General features: G+C 43.5%; 1 protein-coding gene and 1 long non-coding RNA gene across 3 annotated transcripts; one reads left to right on the top strand and one right to left on the bottom strand.

Moving 5' to 3' along the window:
• Nucleotides 1-4675: 4675 nt before the first annotated feature.
• Nucleotides 4676-14414, bottom strand: LOC105726987 (uncharacterized). Its single transcript, XR_001109676.2, has 4 exons — nt 14225-14414; nt 11207-11276; nt 6076-7187; nt 4676-5418 (listed from the first exon to the last, which is right to left on the bottom strand). It is a non-coding gene; the product is annotated as an uncharacterized LOC105726987 (long non-coding RNA).
• LOC105726986 (AN1-type zinc finger protein 2A-like) lies at nt 5444-5881 on the top strand. Of its 2 annotated transcripts, XM_064371900.1 has the most exons (2): nt 5444-5739; nt 5824-5881. In XM_064371900.1, the coding sequence occupies exons 1-2, from the start codon at nt 5444-5446 to the stop codon at nt 5879-5881; spliced, it is 354 nt and encodes a 117-aa protein (XP_064227970.1). The 2 variants fall into 2 exon arrangements, with proteins under 2 accessions (XP_064227970.1, XP_064227967.1); XM_064371897.1 differs by having other exon boundaries at nt 5444-5881.
• Nucleotides 14415-18778: the final 4364 nt, after the last annotated feature.

The following is an 18778-nucleotide window of genomic DNA, read 5'->3' as shown; positions in this document are numbered from 1 at the left end:
ATAAGCAGCACACGGTGACCGGCAGCCAAGGATGCAGGTAGTCCTGTAACACCCTCCATTGTAAACCAGGAACCCAGTCTCCCACGAGGTTAGCTAGCTTCAGGAAGAAAGAGGAACTACGCACCAGCCTGGCACCTGCCCTGATGTGACTCTTATCTTGCCTACCTAACTCCATCAGTTACACAATGTTCCCCTTTGGAGCTGTCTGCTTCTTCTTCCCCATGCCACACTACCTCTGGCCACCACCCTCTCTCATCTGAATTTCTCTAACAGCCTAGCTGTCTCATCCAGTCCTCTCTTGACCATGCACCAGATCTTTCCAACGTGCTGGCCTGAGTCTATCATTTTCTTCCCTAACACCACCTCACATAGCATCCAAATGAAATCCACACAGCTTACCATGGTTTATGAGGCCCTTCATGGTCTGGCTCCAAATTACATTTCCAGCATCATTTCTTGCCAGTTCTCAATCCCCCTCAACAAATGCCCCTCCTCAAATCCATTCCACTATGGTCCAGCCATACAGAACTGCTCTCTGATCTCTCTCTGACTCCAAGGCCTTTGCACATGCTATTTCTCCTCTTGAAAGTCAGGAAGTCAATTCTAACTGGGCTCTTTCTCATTCCTCATTCCTTTGTTGTTGGTTGTTCTGGGCGAGGCTTCTGTGCCATTCTTATATGCTCCCATAGCATCCTGACTCTGCCCAAATCATAATTTTTAAAAATTAATTCAAGAGAGATTTACTGAGTACCTGGAATGCACCAAGCTCTTCCCGCCTCAGGCCTTCCCTCATGCTGTTCTTTCCGCCTGGCATGTTCATCCTTTTGCTCTTCATCTAGGTAACTCTTATTCATTCTTTGAGTCTCCCTGAAACATTATTTCCTGCAAGAGGTCCCCTGCCCCTTTTCCCTTCCACGACATCCTGTATGACTTCGATAATGTGATGTCTGTCTCCTTCTCTCCACGTAGGAAGGGGCCAGGTCTGTTTTGTCTGTGATTGTGTGCCCCTCCCTAGCTCAGAGCCTGGCATGCAGCAGGCACTGGTCACATATGTGGTAAAGGAGGGAGGCAATAGGGTTGTCCCATTAGACCATGACAAGGAATAAAGAATTGTATGTTCCAGGGGTGAACTCAGGTTTTGTGGGGCCCGAAGGTTAGACTTAAGAAGCTTTCTTATTTAAGAAAAATACAAAATTACAAAAACAAAATTAGGCAGGAAAGTGGACCTTTATGTAGATTGGGAAAAGAGATAACCACAAATTGTAAAACTTTTAGAGTGGAAAAATACTTCAAGTATCACAAAATATAGAGAAATAATATCATGTTTTTGTTAGTTAACTGTCTAGCGCACTGCAGTAAGTCTTTCTCCACATTATTTGGCTGAATAATACTCTTTTATCGCCTCTTCATCTGTAACGATTTTGTAATACTTTCTGTATAGAGAATGGAATGAGAATTAAGTCCTCTGGCATAATAAAAATTATATTTATGATTGATAGTTGGGATGCATGAAAACGTGTGACCACAGCCAGACACACTTGTTGTTTGTAGGACTGCTACAGTTTGTATTCTACAAACACAGGAATTCTAACAAATTCTATTCGGCATTTTAAAAAGGGGGAAACAAAGGAATGCACATAATTGTATTCCCGCATTACTCGATATACAACTAGGTATCAGTGAGAACTGAATTGTGTACTAATAATCTTACACATCTGATGATTGGAAGAATTTCCTACGGACTAGCTTCCGGCTCTGTACAGTTCAAATCTTGTTTCTCCTCTATTACCCACATGCTTCCAGGGCCAGGTTCCATGGGACACTCACAAATCTCATTTGGTCTTTGGCCCTGTATTAAGTGTCACAATGCCAGGTAAGTTGGCACCATGGGCAGTAAGAGTGTTCCTGGGAGTTCAAGACCATCCTGGCCAACATGGTAAAACCCTGTCTCTACTAAAAAATACTAAAATTAGCTGGGTGTGGTGGCGGGCACCTGTAGTCCCAGCTACTCAGGAGGCTGAGGCAGGAGAATCACTTGAACCCGGGAGGTGGAGGTTACAGTGAGCTGAGATCACGCCACTGCACTCCAGCCTGGGTGACAGAGTGAGACTCCGCCTTAAAAAAAAAATAAAGAAAAAGAAAAAAGTGTTCCTGGGAGCCATTTCTGCACTGAGATGGCTAGCAAAAACCAACTACACAAAAGTGACAAAATGACTGCAAACAACCTAGATATGCCCCATAAAACAACTGTATCCCTAGCTTAACTTCCCCCTAGCCAGATCCCAAATATGTCCATGGCCACTTCAGTTCTGGGCAACACGAGGGGGAGCGTGACAGAGGGAAAGTCTAAGTGGAAAGACATAGCAGTCTTAAGTGAGTTAAGTTTGGCAAGTTTCACAAAACATATGATCGCCACAGACACATTACGAGGGCCCCCTTCAGAACTGTCTTAAGGCGTGGCCCTAAAGCTTAAGCTTTGTTAACTTCATAGTAAATTTGCCTCTGCTTGTATCGTATTCATTACTATGTGTGACCCCTGGCACCACACCTGGCACATAGTAGTTGCTTAATAAATATATGCTGAGTGAGGAAAAGTGTTGCTTGGCCTCATTACCCAGGAGATAGTCTCTTTCCCCAGTAGATCTCATCGCTTTGTTTGAAAGCTGGGACTCAGATAGTTGAGTAGACTTATTGGAGGCACTGGGCGAGGAAAGAAAGGGACCGCTTGGTGGGATAAACTTTCCCATCCCCTCATCACCGGGAAAATAAGCCAATGCCAACACGTCAGCTGCCCTCATTAGCAGTGAAGCGGCCCTGGCTGCCCTCCTGGGGTCATTCTAATTGGCTCCAATCAGAGAAAGCCAGGTCTGGGCTTTATTAACAGTGACAGCAGCTCTACCATTAGAAGAGCAGGAAGAAAGGTCACACTGGAAACACCATTTCCAAGCACAGAGTAATTACAGACAGCTCATTCTGGCTTTCATAGCTATGCTGAGGAATCTTTATTTATCCAGCCCTGTGGATAGTGGCCTTCCGGCTTCCTGCTTCCATTTTCTTCCTTGTTGTGAGACGGTTGAACTTTGGGGTCCCACACACGTTTTTTTCTTTTTTTTTTGAAACAGAGTCTTGCTTTGTTGCCAGGTTGAAGTGCAGTGGTGCGATCTCAGCTCACTGCACCCTCCGCCTACCGGGTTCAAGCGTGCCTCAGCCTCCTGAGTAGCTGGGATTACAGGTGCACGTGCCACTGCACCTGGCTAATTTTTGTATTTTTAGTAGAGATAGGGTTTCACCATATTGGTCTCGATCTCTTGACCTCTTGATCCGCCCACCTCGGCCTCCCAAAGTGCTGGGATTACAGGCATGAGCCACCGTGTCCGGCTCACATTTTTCTTTATGGCCTTGAGTCCAGGAAGAAGAAAAAGCCTGGATTCCTAAGGGTCTGACTCTAGGGGTCCCTGGTGCTGAAGAATTTGAGTCTAACATTCTAGGGTAAGGAGAGTAGGCTATGTTCTAGACAAGCCTAAGTCTTTGGAGGACCGTGGTTTAAAGGTACCGGTGATTGAGAAGCAAAAACACTCTAGCAGCCACTCGGCACGTCCACCTTGTCTGCTGCTCTCCTGGCGAAATCTTCCCGGACCCCCGGGCAGTGAGCCACTCCTCTGTGCTCCCACAACACTGGGCTCATGTCTCTATGACACGACTCACGGCATTGTCTTTCATTTATTAGCTCAGACACCTGTCTTCCAGGATGGACTGCCGGCAACTCAAGGGCGCTAACAAGTCTCATTCATATTTATAGTTTTCGTTTATTCTCTAAGCACAGGGCCTAGCACTTGGTACATATTGACTGACTGTCCAAAGAAGGGAGTGGAAGACATTGGTAATAAGATGAACCAGGAGTTTCCAGATAGCTGAACACATGGAAGTTCCTGGAGGGTGATGCACCCAGGGAGGGCACGGAAGCTCCATGCTCCTTCCCCCAAACCTCGCTCTTGTGTCTCTTCATCTATGTCCTTTACAATAAACCAGTAAACATAAGGTCTATAAGAAAGAAATAGGGTTAGGTGAGGTCATAAGGGCAGCGCCTTATCCCATAGGACTGTGTCCTCATAAGCAGAGGAAGAGACACCATGAAACCTTCTCTCCACACAAGCATAGCAAAGAGGGCATATGAAGACGCAGTCAGAAGGCAGCCACCCACGATGAGGGATGAGAGCCCTCATCAGAAACCAACGCTGGTGGCGCATTGATATTAGATCTAGCCTCAAGAAATGTGAGAAAATAAATTACTGTAGTTGTTTTTTTTTTGAGACGGAGTCTTGCTCTTCTTGCTCAGGCTGGAGCCCAGCGGCACGATCTCAGCTCACTGCAACTTCCGCCTCCTGGTTTCAAGCGATTCTCCTGCCTCAGCCTGGCAAGTAGCTGGAATTACAGGTGCCCGCCACCACACCTGGCTAATTTTTTTTTTTTTTAAGTAGAGACGGGGTTTCACCATCTTGGTCAGGCTGGTCTTGAACTCCTGACCTCGTGATCCGCCCATCTTGGCCTCCCAAAGTGCTGAGATTACAGGGATGAGCCTCTGAGCCCGGCCTCTCTTTTTTTTTTCTTTCTGAAAAAGATGAACTTGTGTGGGCATAGAGTTTTACAGTAGAAATAGCATGTCTAAGAGGTTAAGTTTGGTCTTGGGAGTAAACTGGTTCAAATTCCAGTTCCACCACTATTTTAATGAGAATTAGGTTTGGCTATAAATGACTGAAACCCCAAAACAATAGCGGCTTAAGCAAATTAGATGTTTACTTTTCTCTTTCACATAGAATTCTGGAGGTGGCCACCTCAGGACTCCCAAGTTAGCTCCAGCATGTCCTGGGGGACTCAGGCTCCTGCTCTTTTGTGGCTCTGCTGTTAATAGACTTGGTCCCATCATGGCACTGGGTGGCACCCTCTAGCTCAAGCTGTCATGTCTGCATTTCACCGGCAGAGAGAAGGCTCAGAGTTCCAGGAAGTTGCACATACCCATCCTGTTGCCCACAGTTTAGTCACATGGACACCTAGCTTCAACAGAGTCTGGAGGATGTAGTTATAACTCTAGCAGGCCACATGTTTAGCTAAAAATGAGGGTCTATTACCATACAAGAAGGAGAAATTTGATTTTAGAGAAAAATAGTCTCTGCCATACTCACTAGCTATGTGACTTTGGGGAAATGAATGACTCTCTGATTCTCAGTTTCCTCGTTCAAGAGTTAGAAGAATGCAAGCAAACACCTTAGCAAAGTGCCTTGCACTGCTGAAGGGCTGAGCTATCATTATTTTCCTTTGGTTGTGGCTAGGCTGGCAGGAGGTGGTATCCCTCACAGGGAGCATGTACACTTAAGACTGCCTGAATCTGAGTTTTTATTTGTGACTTGGGGTTTGTTACATCTGCGTTTTGAGCACTGTTCTCATAATGGAGTTTCCTGATTTGGGGAAGTATTGTTCAGAAAAAACTTGCAAGCAGCTAGATTTTCTTCCAGCAAAATGTGATATGTGTAAACAAGATTTCTGTAAAGATCATTTTACATATGCCGCACATAAGTGTCCATTTGTATCCCAGAAGGATGTTCAGGTCCCTGTGTGCCCACTCTGTAATATCGCCATCCCAATAAAACAGGGACAGATCCCAGCTGTGGTGGTTGGCGATCATATGGATAGAGACTGTGACTATTGTCCTGGGAAGAAGAAAGAGAAGATTTTTACATACCGGTGCTCAAGAGAGGGCTGCAAGAAGAAAGAGATGCTGCAGATGGTGTGTGCCCAGTGTCACGGCAATTTCTATATCCAGCACAGACACCCCCTGGACCACAGCTGCAGACACAGGAGCCGCCCCACCATCAAAGCCGGGTGAGAAGAGACTCAGCTGTGATTGCGCTGGCTCGGAACACATGGTAGCGTCCTGGAACCAGCTTATACTCTAAAGTGCGGAGTGGAGCAACACTGAGCACAGGCCCACACTAAGCTGCTGATCTTAACTGTTTGTTGAGGTCGATGGGAATATAATAAAATTGAATGCTGAAGTTGAAAAAAAAAAAAACAAAAAACCAAGATTCTGCACGTTAGTTTTCTCATTTATAGAATGGAGGCAACAATAACCCTTTCTTTATAGGGTTCTTGTGAGGATTATTTGAGATATTGTATGTAAAGCATTTCGTAGAGTACTGAGCAAGAAAGACTCTGTAAGTGCTGGCTTCTTCTGTTATTAGTAGTCAAGACAAGCCCTGAGTGACCTTGAGATCAACCATGAAGAGGATGCTCGAGAAGGTTCCATAAGATTCAGACTCCAAAATTCAACTCATTCTAAGGGGCGGGACTGATGCTGTAACCAAGAGGCAATAAATTAACTTGGCCCACAGTGGCTGTGTTAGTATGCTTGCATTTTGAATTCTCTCCAAATAGAGCTAAGCTTAAAGGCAACGGGAACATCCTCTGCCTTCCTGCACATTTTCACTCCCCAGCAATTCTCATCTACAGGGTGCCTTCCCCAAAGGGCTCAGGCAAGAAGCACCAGGATTAGGAGTCCTAAAAGTCAGAAGGAATTTCTGGCCCCAGCAGGACCTGGAGGGCTGTGCCCAGGCTGTGTATAGGCTGGGAAAGCCTGTCCCCTCAGGCAGAAGTTGCAAAGGAGCAGAAAATAAGCCAAGATCAGGTGAGCCAGACTTCAGCTTGATGAAATGAACAAAACACACTTTTGCTCTTTAGCTCAGGCTCCTGGGATTAGCGGTTAGGTCCCCAGAGTATACTGGGTGTTTATTCTTGCTTGGAGGAATAGGAAGGGTCGGAGGCACAGGGCCTCTCCCGGTAGCTCCTTGTTGCTTCTACTTCTTGCAGAAGCCAAACTGGGACCCTCTGCCATGTACCCTTCATGTTCACAGGCTGCTTCTCAATTCAGCCCCAGCTGAGCAACTGCCAGGGGTCCCTGAGAGACGGGAAAGACTGGGTGGGAAATGGATGATTGCAACCCTGGGGGTTCCCAGGCTTCCAGGCTCCCAGGGAACCCTTCCCACTCAGCGCAACTGACCACCACGGTGACTGCTCCATCAGTTCCCATGGCTGCTGGGCAACCCACCTGTAAAGGAAACTCCTGTTTGATTCCAGAACATTCCCACCTAAATCACAAATCTGTTCTTCTGCAGTCTGCGAAGAGAATGTATCATCTGAAGTGAAAAACTGGAAACAACCTAAATAAGAAAGGAGACTTGCTGCACAAATGATGGTTCCATCTTTTCGAGTAATATTACGTGGCCATTAAAAAATATAATCACGAAGATTATGTGGTGACTTGGAAAAGTGCTTATATTATGACATTAAGTGAAAATATAAAATCTCATCTCTGCCATGAGTGCAGTGGTAAAAACTATATGTACATCTGGATAAAGAAAAATACACCAAAGAAAGGAAAAAAAAAATGGGGTGGGAGGATGGTGGGTACAATTTCCCCTTTCATGTATTCTGGTATCTGTTCCTGCTGTTTGTGCACTAAGAAAATCATTTTAAAATCTTGCTCACTAACCTCTCATGCACTTTCACCTTCCCCCAAAGAGGAAGAAAGTTCACCCACTGAAATTTGCTAGTGTAGCTCCTCTGTTGAAAGCAAACCACAGATGAACTCAGTTCCCTGGTCAATTCTCTTCCCAGTAGGTGGTGATAGTTAAAACCAGCTCCTTAAGGGCCAAATCAGTCCCACCCCTGCAGTGAGGACTGTAAACAACTTAGATTCTTCAGGTGCTCAGCGTTTGAATTCCTGGGCCACCTGCATCAGACTCACCTGAAGCAGACATTAGAGGTGGGGCTGATTACTGTTCGGCACCAGGAACAAAGCTACTCAAAAATCCTTACTCTTTGAATTTGAGTGAATCCTGAGTGAACAGGAAAAATAAGAAAACATCACTTAATGACCCAGAATTTCAGGAGCCATTTTAATACCATCCTTGCCACGAACTCATTGTGTAAGGCTAAGCACATCACTCAACCACCGTCCAGATTAAGGGAACGGATTGTGACCTGCCTGTAAATGGCTGATGGACAGAAAACAATGGCGCCGAACACTTTGCAAATAGGAAACAGAGTCCGTCTGAAAGAACCTGGGATCTGGAGTCAGAAAGTCTGTATCCAAGGCAAGGATCTGCCATACATGAACACTGGGACTTCAGGCTATTCGTTTCTGAGTCTGTTTCCTCATCAGTAAAATGGGGATAAGACTCTAAGCAACTGGATTGTTGTGACATTTCAGTGAGTTTATGAGAAAAAGCTTTGTAAATTGTAAAGCACATGTATGAGTTTGTTATGCTTGTCATAATAAAATTCCACAGACTGTGTGGTTTAAGCAACAGAAATTAATTTTTTTTCTTTTTTTGAGACGGAGTCTCACTCTTGTCACACAGGCTGGAGTGCAATGGTGTGATCTCAGCTCAATGCAACCTCTGCCTCCCGTTTCAAGCGATTCTCCTGCCTCAGCCTCCTGAGTAGCTGGGATTACAGGCATGCACTACCACGCTCGGCTAATTTTTTTATATTTTTAGTAGAGACAGGGTTTCACTATGTTGGTCAGGCTGGTCTCAAACTCCTGACCTTGTGATCCACCTGCCTCGGCCTCCCAAAGTGCTGGGATTACAGGCATGAGCCACTGTGCCCGGCCCTTTTTTCTTCCCCCCTGCAATTTGTGAAGCCAGAAGCCTGAGATTAAGGTGTCAGCAGGGCTGGTTTCTTGTGAGACCTCTCCTTGGCTTACCGGCAGCCACCTTCTCTGTGTCTTCCCATGATCTTTCTCCATGTGTGTCTGTGTCCTAGTCTCCTCTTCCTATAGGACACCAGTCATATAGAATCAGGGCCCACCCAAATGACCTCAGTTTAATTTAATTCCTTCCTAGAAGACCCATCTCCAAATTCAGACATATTTGATTTGCTTTATTGTACTTGGCTTTATTATGCTTCACAGAAACTGCTTTTTTTGCGAATAGAGGGTTTGTGGCAACCCTGCATTGAGCAAGTCTATTGGCATCATTTTTCCAAATACATGTGCTCACTTCATGGCTTTGTGTCACATTTGGGTAATTCTCATAATATTTCAGACTTGTTCATTATTATTTCTGTTATAATCCTCTATGAAAAGTGATACTTGATGTTCCTATTATAATTATTTTAGGGTGCCAAGGACTGTACCCACATAAAAATGGCAAACTTAATTGATGAATTTGTGTGTTCTGATTGTTCCACTGACTGGCTCTTCCCAATAGCTCCCTTTCCTTGGGCCTCCCTGTTTCCTGTGACACAATATTATTAAAATTAGGCCAATTAGTAATCCTAACATGACTTCGAAGTATTCAAGTGAAAGGAAGAGTTGCATGTCTCTTTCAACCAAAAGCTAGAAATGATTACACTTACTGAGGAAGGCATGTCAAAAGCCGAGACAGGTCAAAAGCTAGACCTTTTGTGCCAAACAGTTAACCAAGTTGTGAGTGCAAAGGAAAAGTTCTTGAAGGAAATTTGAGGTGCTACTCCAGTGAACACACAAATAATAAGAAAGCAAAACAGCCTTATTGCGGATATGGAGAAAGTTTGAGTGGTCTGCATAGAGGATCAACCAGCTACAACATTCCCTTAAGCCAAAGCCTAATCTAGAGCAAGGTCCTAACTCTTTTCCATTCTGTGAAGCCTAAGAGAGCTGAGGAAGATGCAGAAGAAAAGCCTGAAGCTAGCAGAGGTTGTTTCATGAGATTTCAGGGAGGAAGCCATCTCTAAAACATAGACGTTCAAGGGGAAGCAGCAAGTGCTGATGTAGAAGCTGCAGCAACTTATCCAGAAGATCTGGCTGAGATTACTGATGAAGGGGCCTACGTTAAACAACAGATTTTCAATACAGATGAAACAGTCTTATATTAGAAGATGACATCTAGAACTTTCACAGCTGGAAAGGAGAGGTCAATGCCTGGTTTCAGAGTGTCAAAGGAGGTGCTGATTCTCTTACTAGGAGCTAAGCAGCTAGTGACTTTAAGTTAAAGCCAATGCTTATTTACCATTCCATAAGTCCTAGGGCCTTTGAGAATTACGCTGATTCTACTCTGCCTATGCTCTATAACTTGGACAAGAAAGCCTGGATGACAGCATATTTGTTTATAGCATGGTTTACCGAATACAGTTGACCCATGAACAATCCAGAGGTTAGTGACACTGACCCCCACCACAGTCAAAATTTGTGATAACTTTTGAATCCCCTAAACTTAAGTACTAATAGTTTACTGTTGACCAGAAGTCTGACCAATAATATAAACAGTCAATTAATACATATTTTGTGTATGTGTTACATACTGTATTCTTACGAGAGATCAAGCTAGAGAAAATAAAATGCTAGTAAGAACATAATAAGAAAGAGAAAATGTGTTTATTATTCATGAAGATAGAAGTGGATCATCATAAAGGTCTTCATCCTTGTTGTCTTCATGATAAGTAGGCTGAGGAGGAGGAGGAGGATAAAAGATTGGTATTGCTGTTTTAAAGGTGGCAGAGGTAGAAGGCGAGGCAGAAGAGGCAGGCACACTCAGTGTAAGTTTTATTGAAAAAAAATCCATACATAAGTGGACCTGCATAGTTCAAACCTGTGTTGTTCAAGGGTCAATTGTATTTTAAGCCCACTGTTGCGACTTACTGCTCTGAAAAAAAAAAGATTTCTTTCCAAATATTACTGTTCATTGACAATGTACCTTGTCATCCAAGTTCTCTGATAAAGATGTACAAGGAGATTAATGTTGTCTTTATGTCTGCTAACACAACATCCATTCTGCAGCTCATTGATCAAGGAGGAATTTTCACTCTCAAGTCTTGTAATTTAAGAAATACATTTTGTAAGGCTATAGCTGCCACAGATAGTGATTCCTCTGATGGACCTGGGCAAAGTAAAACTGTAAATCTTCTAAAAAGGATTCACCATTCTAGATGTCACTAAGAACATTTGTGATTCATGGGAGGAGGTCAGAATATCATTAGCAGGATTTTGGAAGAAGTTGATTCCAGCTCTCACGGTTGACTTTGAGGAGCCTAAGACTTCAATGGAGGAAGTAATTGCGGATATGGTAGAAATAGCAAGAAAACTAGAATTAGAAGTGGAGCCTTAAGATGTAACTTGAGAAAAGAAAAACAGCTCAGACCAGAAAGACTTCAGTCATTGCTCTCCACCTACCCATGCCTGGGGGTAATTGTTGAAAGACATTTGTTTCTGACCAGCTGCCTCACCCATGATCTTCTTGTTCCTGGAAGCTGTGATACAAAGGACAATGTATAGCCAATGAACAGCTTATGTTATTTTAATGTAAATTCTCTGTAAACACCTTTGGAACTTGCTCTTCTTTTTTTCCTTTAAAAAAAAACCCACTTATAACTGCTGCTAATTAGAGCATATATTCAGGGCAACTTGAATCTATGCTCCTGTGTTGCAGTCCTCAAACTTGACCCAAACTTATACTAATTTTGCCTCAGTTTTTTCCTCTGGGTTGACATTTTGAATTGCTGCAATTTATCAGAAAAATACAAAATTTTATCTGATAAAATTGCAGCAATTCAAAATGTCAACCCAGAGGAAAAAACTTGAATGGATGAGGAGTTGCTTATTATAGATGAGCCAAGAAAGTGTTTGTTTTTTTTTTTAGATGAAATCCACTCCTGGTGAAGATGCTGTCACCGTTGTTAAAATGACCTCAAAGGATTTAGAATATGCATAAACTTAAATAGTGCCAGGGTTTGAGAGGATTGTGTCCAGTTTTTTGTTTTTTTCCCATCCCCTCAAGCATTCATTTATCCTTTGAGTTACAAAAACAATTCAATTACACTCTTTACATTATTTTAAAATGTACAATTAAATTATCATTGCCTATACTCATCCTATTGTGCTGTCAAATAGTATGTCTTATTCATTCTATTTTTTGTATTAAATACTTATCAACCATCTACACTTCTCCCTGAGTTCCCTAATGCCCTTCCCAGTGTTTATTTTGTTTTTATGGCTGAATAGTACTCTATTGCGTGTATGTACCACATTTTCTTTATCCATTCATCTCTTGATGAACACTTAGATTGCTTCCAAATCTTAGCCATTGTAAACAGTGCTGTAACAAACATGGGAGTGCAGACATCTCTTCGATGTACTGATTTCCTTTCTTTGGGGTTTACTTTCAATAGGATTGCTGGATCACATGGTAGCTAAATTTTCAGTTTTTCCAGGAACCTCCAAACTGTTCCACATAGTGGTTGCACTAACTTACATTCCCACCAACACACATAGGGTCCCCTTTTCTTCACATCCTTGCCAGCATTTATTATTGCCTTCTTTTGGATATAACCATTTTAACTGGGATGAGAGGATATCTCATTGTAATTTTGATTTGCATTTCTCTGATACTCAGTGACATTGAGGAACTTTTCTTATGCCTGTTTGCCATTTGTATGTCTTCTTTTGAAAAATGTCTGTTCAGATCTTTTGCTCATTTTTGATTGGATTATTAGTTTTTTTCCCCTATAGAGTTATTTGAGCTCCTTATATATTCTGATTATTGATCCCTTGTGGGATGAGTAGTTTGAAAATATTTTCTCCCATTCTGTGGGTTGTCTCTTCACTTTGTTGATTGTATTCTTCGCTGTGCAGAAGCTTTTTAACTTGATGTGATCCCACTTGTCTATTTTTGCTTTGGTTACCTGTGTTTGTGGTGTATCGCTCAAGAAATTTTTGCTCAGACAAACGTCCTGGAGATTTTTCCCAATGTTTTCTTATAGTAGTTTCCTTGCTTTTTTTTTTTTTTTTTTTTTTGAGACAGAGTGTTGCTCTTGTTACCCAGGCTGGAGTGCAATGGCTCGATCCTGGCTCACTGCAACCTCCACCTCCTAGGTTCAAGCAATTCTCCTGCCTCAGCCTCCCGAATAGCTGGGACTACAGTCGTGTGCCACCATACCCAGCTAATTTTTGTATTTTTAGTAGGGATGGGGTTTCACCATGTTGACCAGGATGGTCTCGATCTCTTGACCTCGTGATCCACCCACCTCAGCCTCCCAAAGTGCTGGGATTAAAGGCGTGAGCCACCGCACCTGGCTCTTATAGTAGTTTCATAATTTGAGGTCTAAAATTTAAGTCTTTACCCATTTTGATTTGATTTGTGGATATGGTGAGAGATAGGGGTCTAGTTTCATTCCTAGTTTCCCAGCATCAGTTATGGAAGAGCTATGTTCTTGCCATCTTTGTCAAAAATTAGTTCACTGAAGATGTGTGGATTTGTTTCTGGGTTCTCTATTCTGTACCATTGGTCTGTGTTTGTTTTTATGCCAATACCTTGCAGTTTTGGTTACTATAGCTCTGTATATAATTTGAAGTCAGATAATGTGATTCCTTCAGGTTTTTTTGTTTTCTTTTTTTTTTTTTTTTTTTTTTTGCATAGTATAGCTATTCTGGGTGTTTTGTGCTTCCATACATTTGGGATTATTTTTTCTATTTCTGTAAAGAATGCTATTGGTATTTTGTTAGAAAGTGCATTGAATCTATAGATTTCTTTGGGTAGTATGGACATTTTTAACAATATTGATTCTTCCAAACCATGAACATGGAATATTTTTCCATTTTTTGGTGTTTTCATCAATTTCTTTCAATTGAGACCAATTTTGAAAGAAGTTCTGATTAAAATGATATCAAACAGCATCTCATGTTACAGAGAAAAGTTTTGTGAACAGAAGAGACAATCAATGTGACAAACTTCATCGTCTTATTTTAAGAAATTGCCACAGCCACCCCAGCTTTCAGCAGCCACCACTGTCACCAGTCAGCAGACAGCAATATCGTGGCAAGATCCTACACCAGCAAAAAGATTACGACTCCCTGATAGCTCGGATGATCATTAACACTTTTTAGCAATAAAGTATCTTTTAATAAGGTATGTTCATTTTTTTCTAGACATAATGCTGTTTTGTTGCACACATAGTAAACTACAGTATAATATAAACATAACCTTTATATGCACTGCAAAACCCAAAACAATGTGTGTGACTGGCTTTACTGTGACATTTGTTTTATTGCAGTGGCTGAAACTGAACCAACAATATTTCCAAGGTATGCCTGTTCAATCATGTTCTGAGGTACTGGGGTTTAGGACTTCAATATATGAATTTGGAGGCACAGTTCAGCCATAACAGCACAATGTAAATATTTTTCTGAACTTACCTGGGACTTCCCAGGATGGGCATTTAGGACACAGAAGGAAGAAGCCTTGCTGACTGTTTTTCTGCTACACCATCATGGCGAGAGGCAGTAGGAGAGTCCGGCCGGTGCGCTGAACTTACTTTCTGCTGCTGCGGGGCCAGGATCTTTTCCGGCTGTGCTGCCTCCAGTCCTGCTCAGCGAATAAATGAGCTGTCTTATTCCCTTTGGGGTTGGAATGCTTTTTTTGCAGGAAAGGAGTTATCAAATACCTAACAGCTGCTAACTGTTAAGTATTAACAGGGGAAACAGGTGTGCATGGGCTGTGGGCATTTGTCTCTGTTTACATATGTGAGTATCTTCTGGAAGAGCCCATCCAAGCCCTTTAAGGAGATTTCACCAGCTAAAGGAAAAACTATTCAGGGGGAGGCCAGGTCACTTTTCTTCCAAATTCTTCCCAAAGTATTTACTTTCATCTGCTGGGAAAAGGCCTCAACAAACATTTATCAGGGACATCTTTGGTGCCTGGGGCTGTGCCGGGACTGGGAGGAATGTTGTGCTTCTGAGGGCCTGTTTAGTAAATACAGACATTGCTCAACCCACAGGGAGGGGAGAGAGCCCGAGGGTTCAGGAGCTGGGAATGCACCTGTGCCAGCAGAGTGGAGGAGGGCCCTGGTCAGGAAGATAGGCTATTCGGGGCTGCTATTTTTTATTTTGCTTCTTTACGAATGTAAGGAAGAGTCATGCCCACGTTACCTGCAAGCCATCCCTCAGTGGCACAGCATCCCATCCTCTCAGCATTGCTGCGTCCCAGTGCTTGCAAGGTGGTGGGGGTGAGGAGAGGGTTCAGTGCTTTTCATAGAAACTGGATTTCAACTCAAGGCCAATAGATTTGCCCTCTTTCTGAATGTCTGGAATTTATCCTAGAAGAGAGAGGATCTAGCTATGTCAATTTACCCGTCTCCAAAATGGAGCTCTCCTATCGGCCAGAAGCAAAGGACATTTGCTGTTTTTGCCTGCCCAGCTTAGCTCCCACTCCTCTTGGAAATAAAACCACACTTTCCTTCCCGGAACCCGTTCTATGTGGTTCAGGTGGGGCTGATTTCATCTCCCTCAGTGCAAGGAAAGGCGTTATCAAACACGTAACAGCTACTAACTCTTAAGTATTAAGGGGGAACAGGTGTGCAGGGGGAGCAGCGGAGAGTAAGTTCAGAGCGCCGGCCGGTCTCTCCTACTGCCTCTCGCCATGATGGTGTAGCAGAAAAACAGTCAGCAAGGCTTCTTCCTTCTATGTCCTAAATGCCCATCCTGGGAAGTCCTAGGTAAGTCCAGAAAAATATTTACATTGTGCTGTTATGGCTGAACTGTGTCTCCAAATTCATATATTGAAGTCCTAAACCCCAGTACCTCAGAACATGATTGAACAGGCATACCTTGGAAATATTGTTGGTTCAGTTTCAGCCACTGCAATAAAACAAATGTCACAGTAAAGCCAGTCACACACATTGTTTTGGGTTTTGCAGTGCATATAAAGGTTATGTTTGTATTATACTGTAGTTCATTATGTGTGCAACAAAACAGCATTATGTCTAGAAAAAAGAACATACCTTAATTAAAAGATACTTCATTGCTAAAGTGTTAATGATCATCTGAGCTGTCAGGGAGTTGTAATCTTTTTGCTAGTGTAGGATCTTGCCATGATATTGATGTCTGCTGACTGGTGACAGTGGTGGTTGCTGAAAGCTGGGGTGGCTGTGGCAATTTCTTAAAGTAAGATGATGAAGTTTGTCACATTGATTGCCCTGTCCTTAGTCTAGCCAATAGGAGTAGCTCTCTAGCCCTTGTCACAGTGATTGGCACAGAGTTGGGCACATGACTCAAGCACAGCCAATCAGAGCCTCCTTCAGGCATTGCTGTGGCAGCCACAGGAGAGCAGTTCTGCCTTCCTCTTGGATCACAAGCTCTAAGGATGGCTTGGAGCTGCTTGCAGCCATCTTCTCCAGTGGTGCAGGGCACAGAGGACACTTTCATCATCTGGAGAAAATGAAGCCAATGTACAAAGAGAAATAGCAGAGAGATGGAAAGCTCAAGTCAACCTTAAAGACAATGTTTGAGCCTCTGGATCCATCTCTTCTCAGGAGCTAATAAATTTCCTATCTTCCTTGAGCTGGGTTTCTGTCACTGGGATTGGAAAACTCCCGACTGTTGCAGCAGCAGAGTTTGTGCTGAGCCTCCTCAGATACAGTCAGCATTTCTCATGCTCGACCTGTTGTGTTTACCCTTGGCTGGAGCCCTGATTCTCATTAAACTAATTATGGGCAGAGTATGGGGACTACATTCACTCAGAGATCAGGGCACCAAGCATTGCAACTTTATGCAGAAATTACTGCTGAGGACCACTCCTCTTGGAAGTAAGCTGTGAACTAGAGAGTCATTTCACACTTAAACCTTGCCCTCTATGTCTTTGGCCTTTAAACTGGTTTTTATTCTTAACTTTCTGAGAGTGTATTTTCAAATCACCCCTTGAGGGGGTCTCAGGAACATCCCAGGCTCCGTATCAAACACAGGAAAGTATTTACCAGGTATGACAGAGTTTCCTATGGCTCTTCGGACTGCAGAGGAGTACTGCATTGCACGCACGAGCATGCGTGGTGGGGTCAGGTGGAATGAAGATCTCTGGCTTTGAGGCAGTGGAACCCGTCTCCCTTCCTCTACTATTGTGAGTTCCTCAAACCAAGTTACTATCAACCTCGCCCCATGTCTCCAAATTACCCTGTGGTCTACTGGCCATTTTACATGCATGTCATTCTAGCCTGAGAACATGCCAGCTCCTTTCCCCTAATGTTGTATTGCCTGTATGAATCTAAACTTGAGGGAGTCTACTGGATTATCTCGCCCAGGACCATAGCAGTTTACATGGGGTCTGGTTTGGGACTGAGGCTCCAGATCCACTGAGGGTCCTGCCTTCTCTTCCAGTATTTACTTTTGTTTGCAAATGAGTACCTATTCTGACTCCGACTCCAAGGTCTTATAAAGCTTTCCTAACTCAGTTTTCAGAGGTAAGAATAGACTCACCCTGCACATCTGATCGGCAGAGTCCTCTGCTTCCTCTGCACAGGGTACTCGTGTTGTTTCTCCTCTGCTAAGTAGTGGCGGCGGCTTTGGTTTCTCTCTCTGCTGTGTGACACAGCATGAAGGTTTGGACAGGAGTTTAACTATTACCCTTTAATGTTTTGTTGTGTTACTGTCAAATTGTGTCTTCTTAAAGGTTGCTTCCTGTCCTTTCTTTGGAACAGGAAAAAAAATAAAGTGGCTGTGTGTGTCTTATGCCATATCTGTGTAAAATGCCTTTCATTATTGATAAAGATATACTATTTCAGGAGACTTACCTGTTTAACGAGGTCAAGAGCTGGAAAGCTTTCTCCAGGCTGTGTTCAGCCTCTAGCCCCACAGTCATGTGAAGGCAAAGCAGTCTTCCTTGCAGGTGTTCGGCCCACAAGCCATAAGCTGAGAGCAGCGGATGGCATGCAGCAGGAAGAGGCTCACCTTCTGCTTTATCATGTGGGATTCTAGTGGATCTAGAGAGGGAATGCCAAGGAGAGGACCTAGACTCATAACCCCACATGCCGCCCTTTTGTTCCTCCTAGGATTAACAATGCTTATCACTTTTTGAGGTTCTTTCTGTTCATGTGCCAGATACTTTAAGTACTTGACATATGTTATCTAAACCTTAAAAGAATTTTATGAAGTAGCGAATATGATTCTCATTTTATACATAAACAAACTCAAAGATGCTGAGTGAATACCTGAAGAAGTTAAAAGGCTGTCATGCAGCCGGGCGTGGTGGCTCACGCCTATAATCCCAGCACTTTGGGAGGCCGAGACGGGTGGATCACGAGGTCAAGAGATCCAGACCATCCTGGTCAACATGGTGAAACCCTGTCTCTACTAAAAATACAAAAATTAGCTGGGCATGGTGGTGCACGCCTGTAGTCCCAGCTACTCGGGAGGCTGAGGCAGGAGAATTGCTTGAACCCAGGAGACGGAGGTTGCGGTGAGCTGAGATCGCGCCATTGCACTCCAGTCTGGGTAACAAGAGTGAAACTCCGTCTCAAAAAAAAAAAAAAAGGCTATCATGCAGCCAGAGGTGGCCCTGGGCTTTTGAGAGCTGGCAGGTGGCCAGCACCCAGGTGAGAGCTGCAGGGTGGCCTGCAGAGCCCGAGGAGTTAGAAACAGTGACCTTGGGACAGGCTCCAGGAAAGTGGCCTGTGTGAGAACCTCTCTAGTCCCCAGTGCTCCTGGGAGAGGCAGCTCCTCCGCAAAGCCAGATGTGCTTCCAAACAGCTGCCACGTTGATGTTAGATCTTGTAGGTTTTCTTGATTCCATTCGTGAATATAATCTTGTGCTCATGGGTATTAAAAGATGTGAGCCTGAGGTAACTAACACTCATGTAATAGTCACTCCTGAGCATTACACATGCTAAACAAAGCAAACTATTCACCAAGCTCTCAATCTGAGCTCTTTGGGTCAGTAAGCAGAGGTCACAGTCCTTTTCTAGTCCCACTGGTGAGTTAAAT

The sequence above is a fragment of the Aotus nancymaae genome, unplaced genomic scaffold (genome assembly GCF_030222135.1).
Source record: "Aotus nancymaae isolate 86718 unplaced genomic scaffold, 86718_ANA_hifiasm-v0.15.2.pri h1tg000007l, whole genome shotgun sequence".
NCBI lineage: Eukaryota > Metazoa > Chordata > Mammalia > Primates > Aotidae > Aotus > Aotus nancymaae.
The sequence above is the reverse complement of the archived record's forward strand: the minus strand, read 5'-3'. Positions and strand labels throughout refer to the sequence as shown.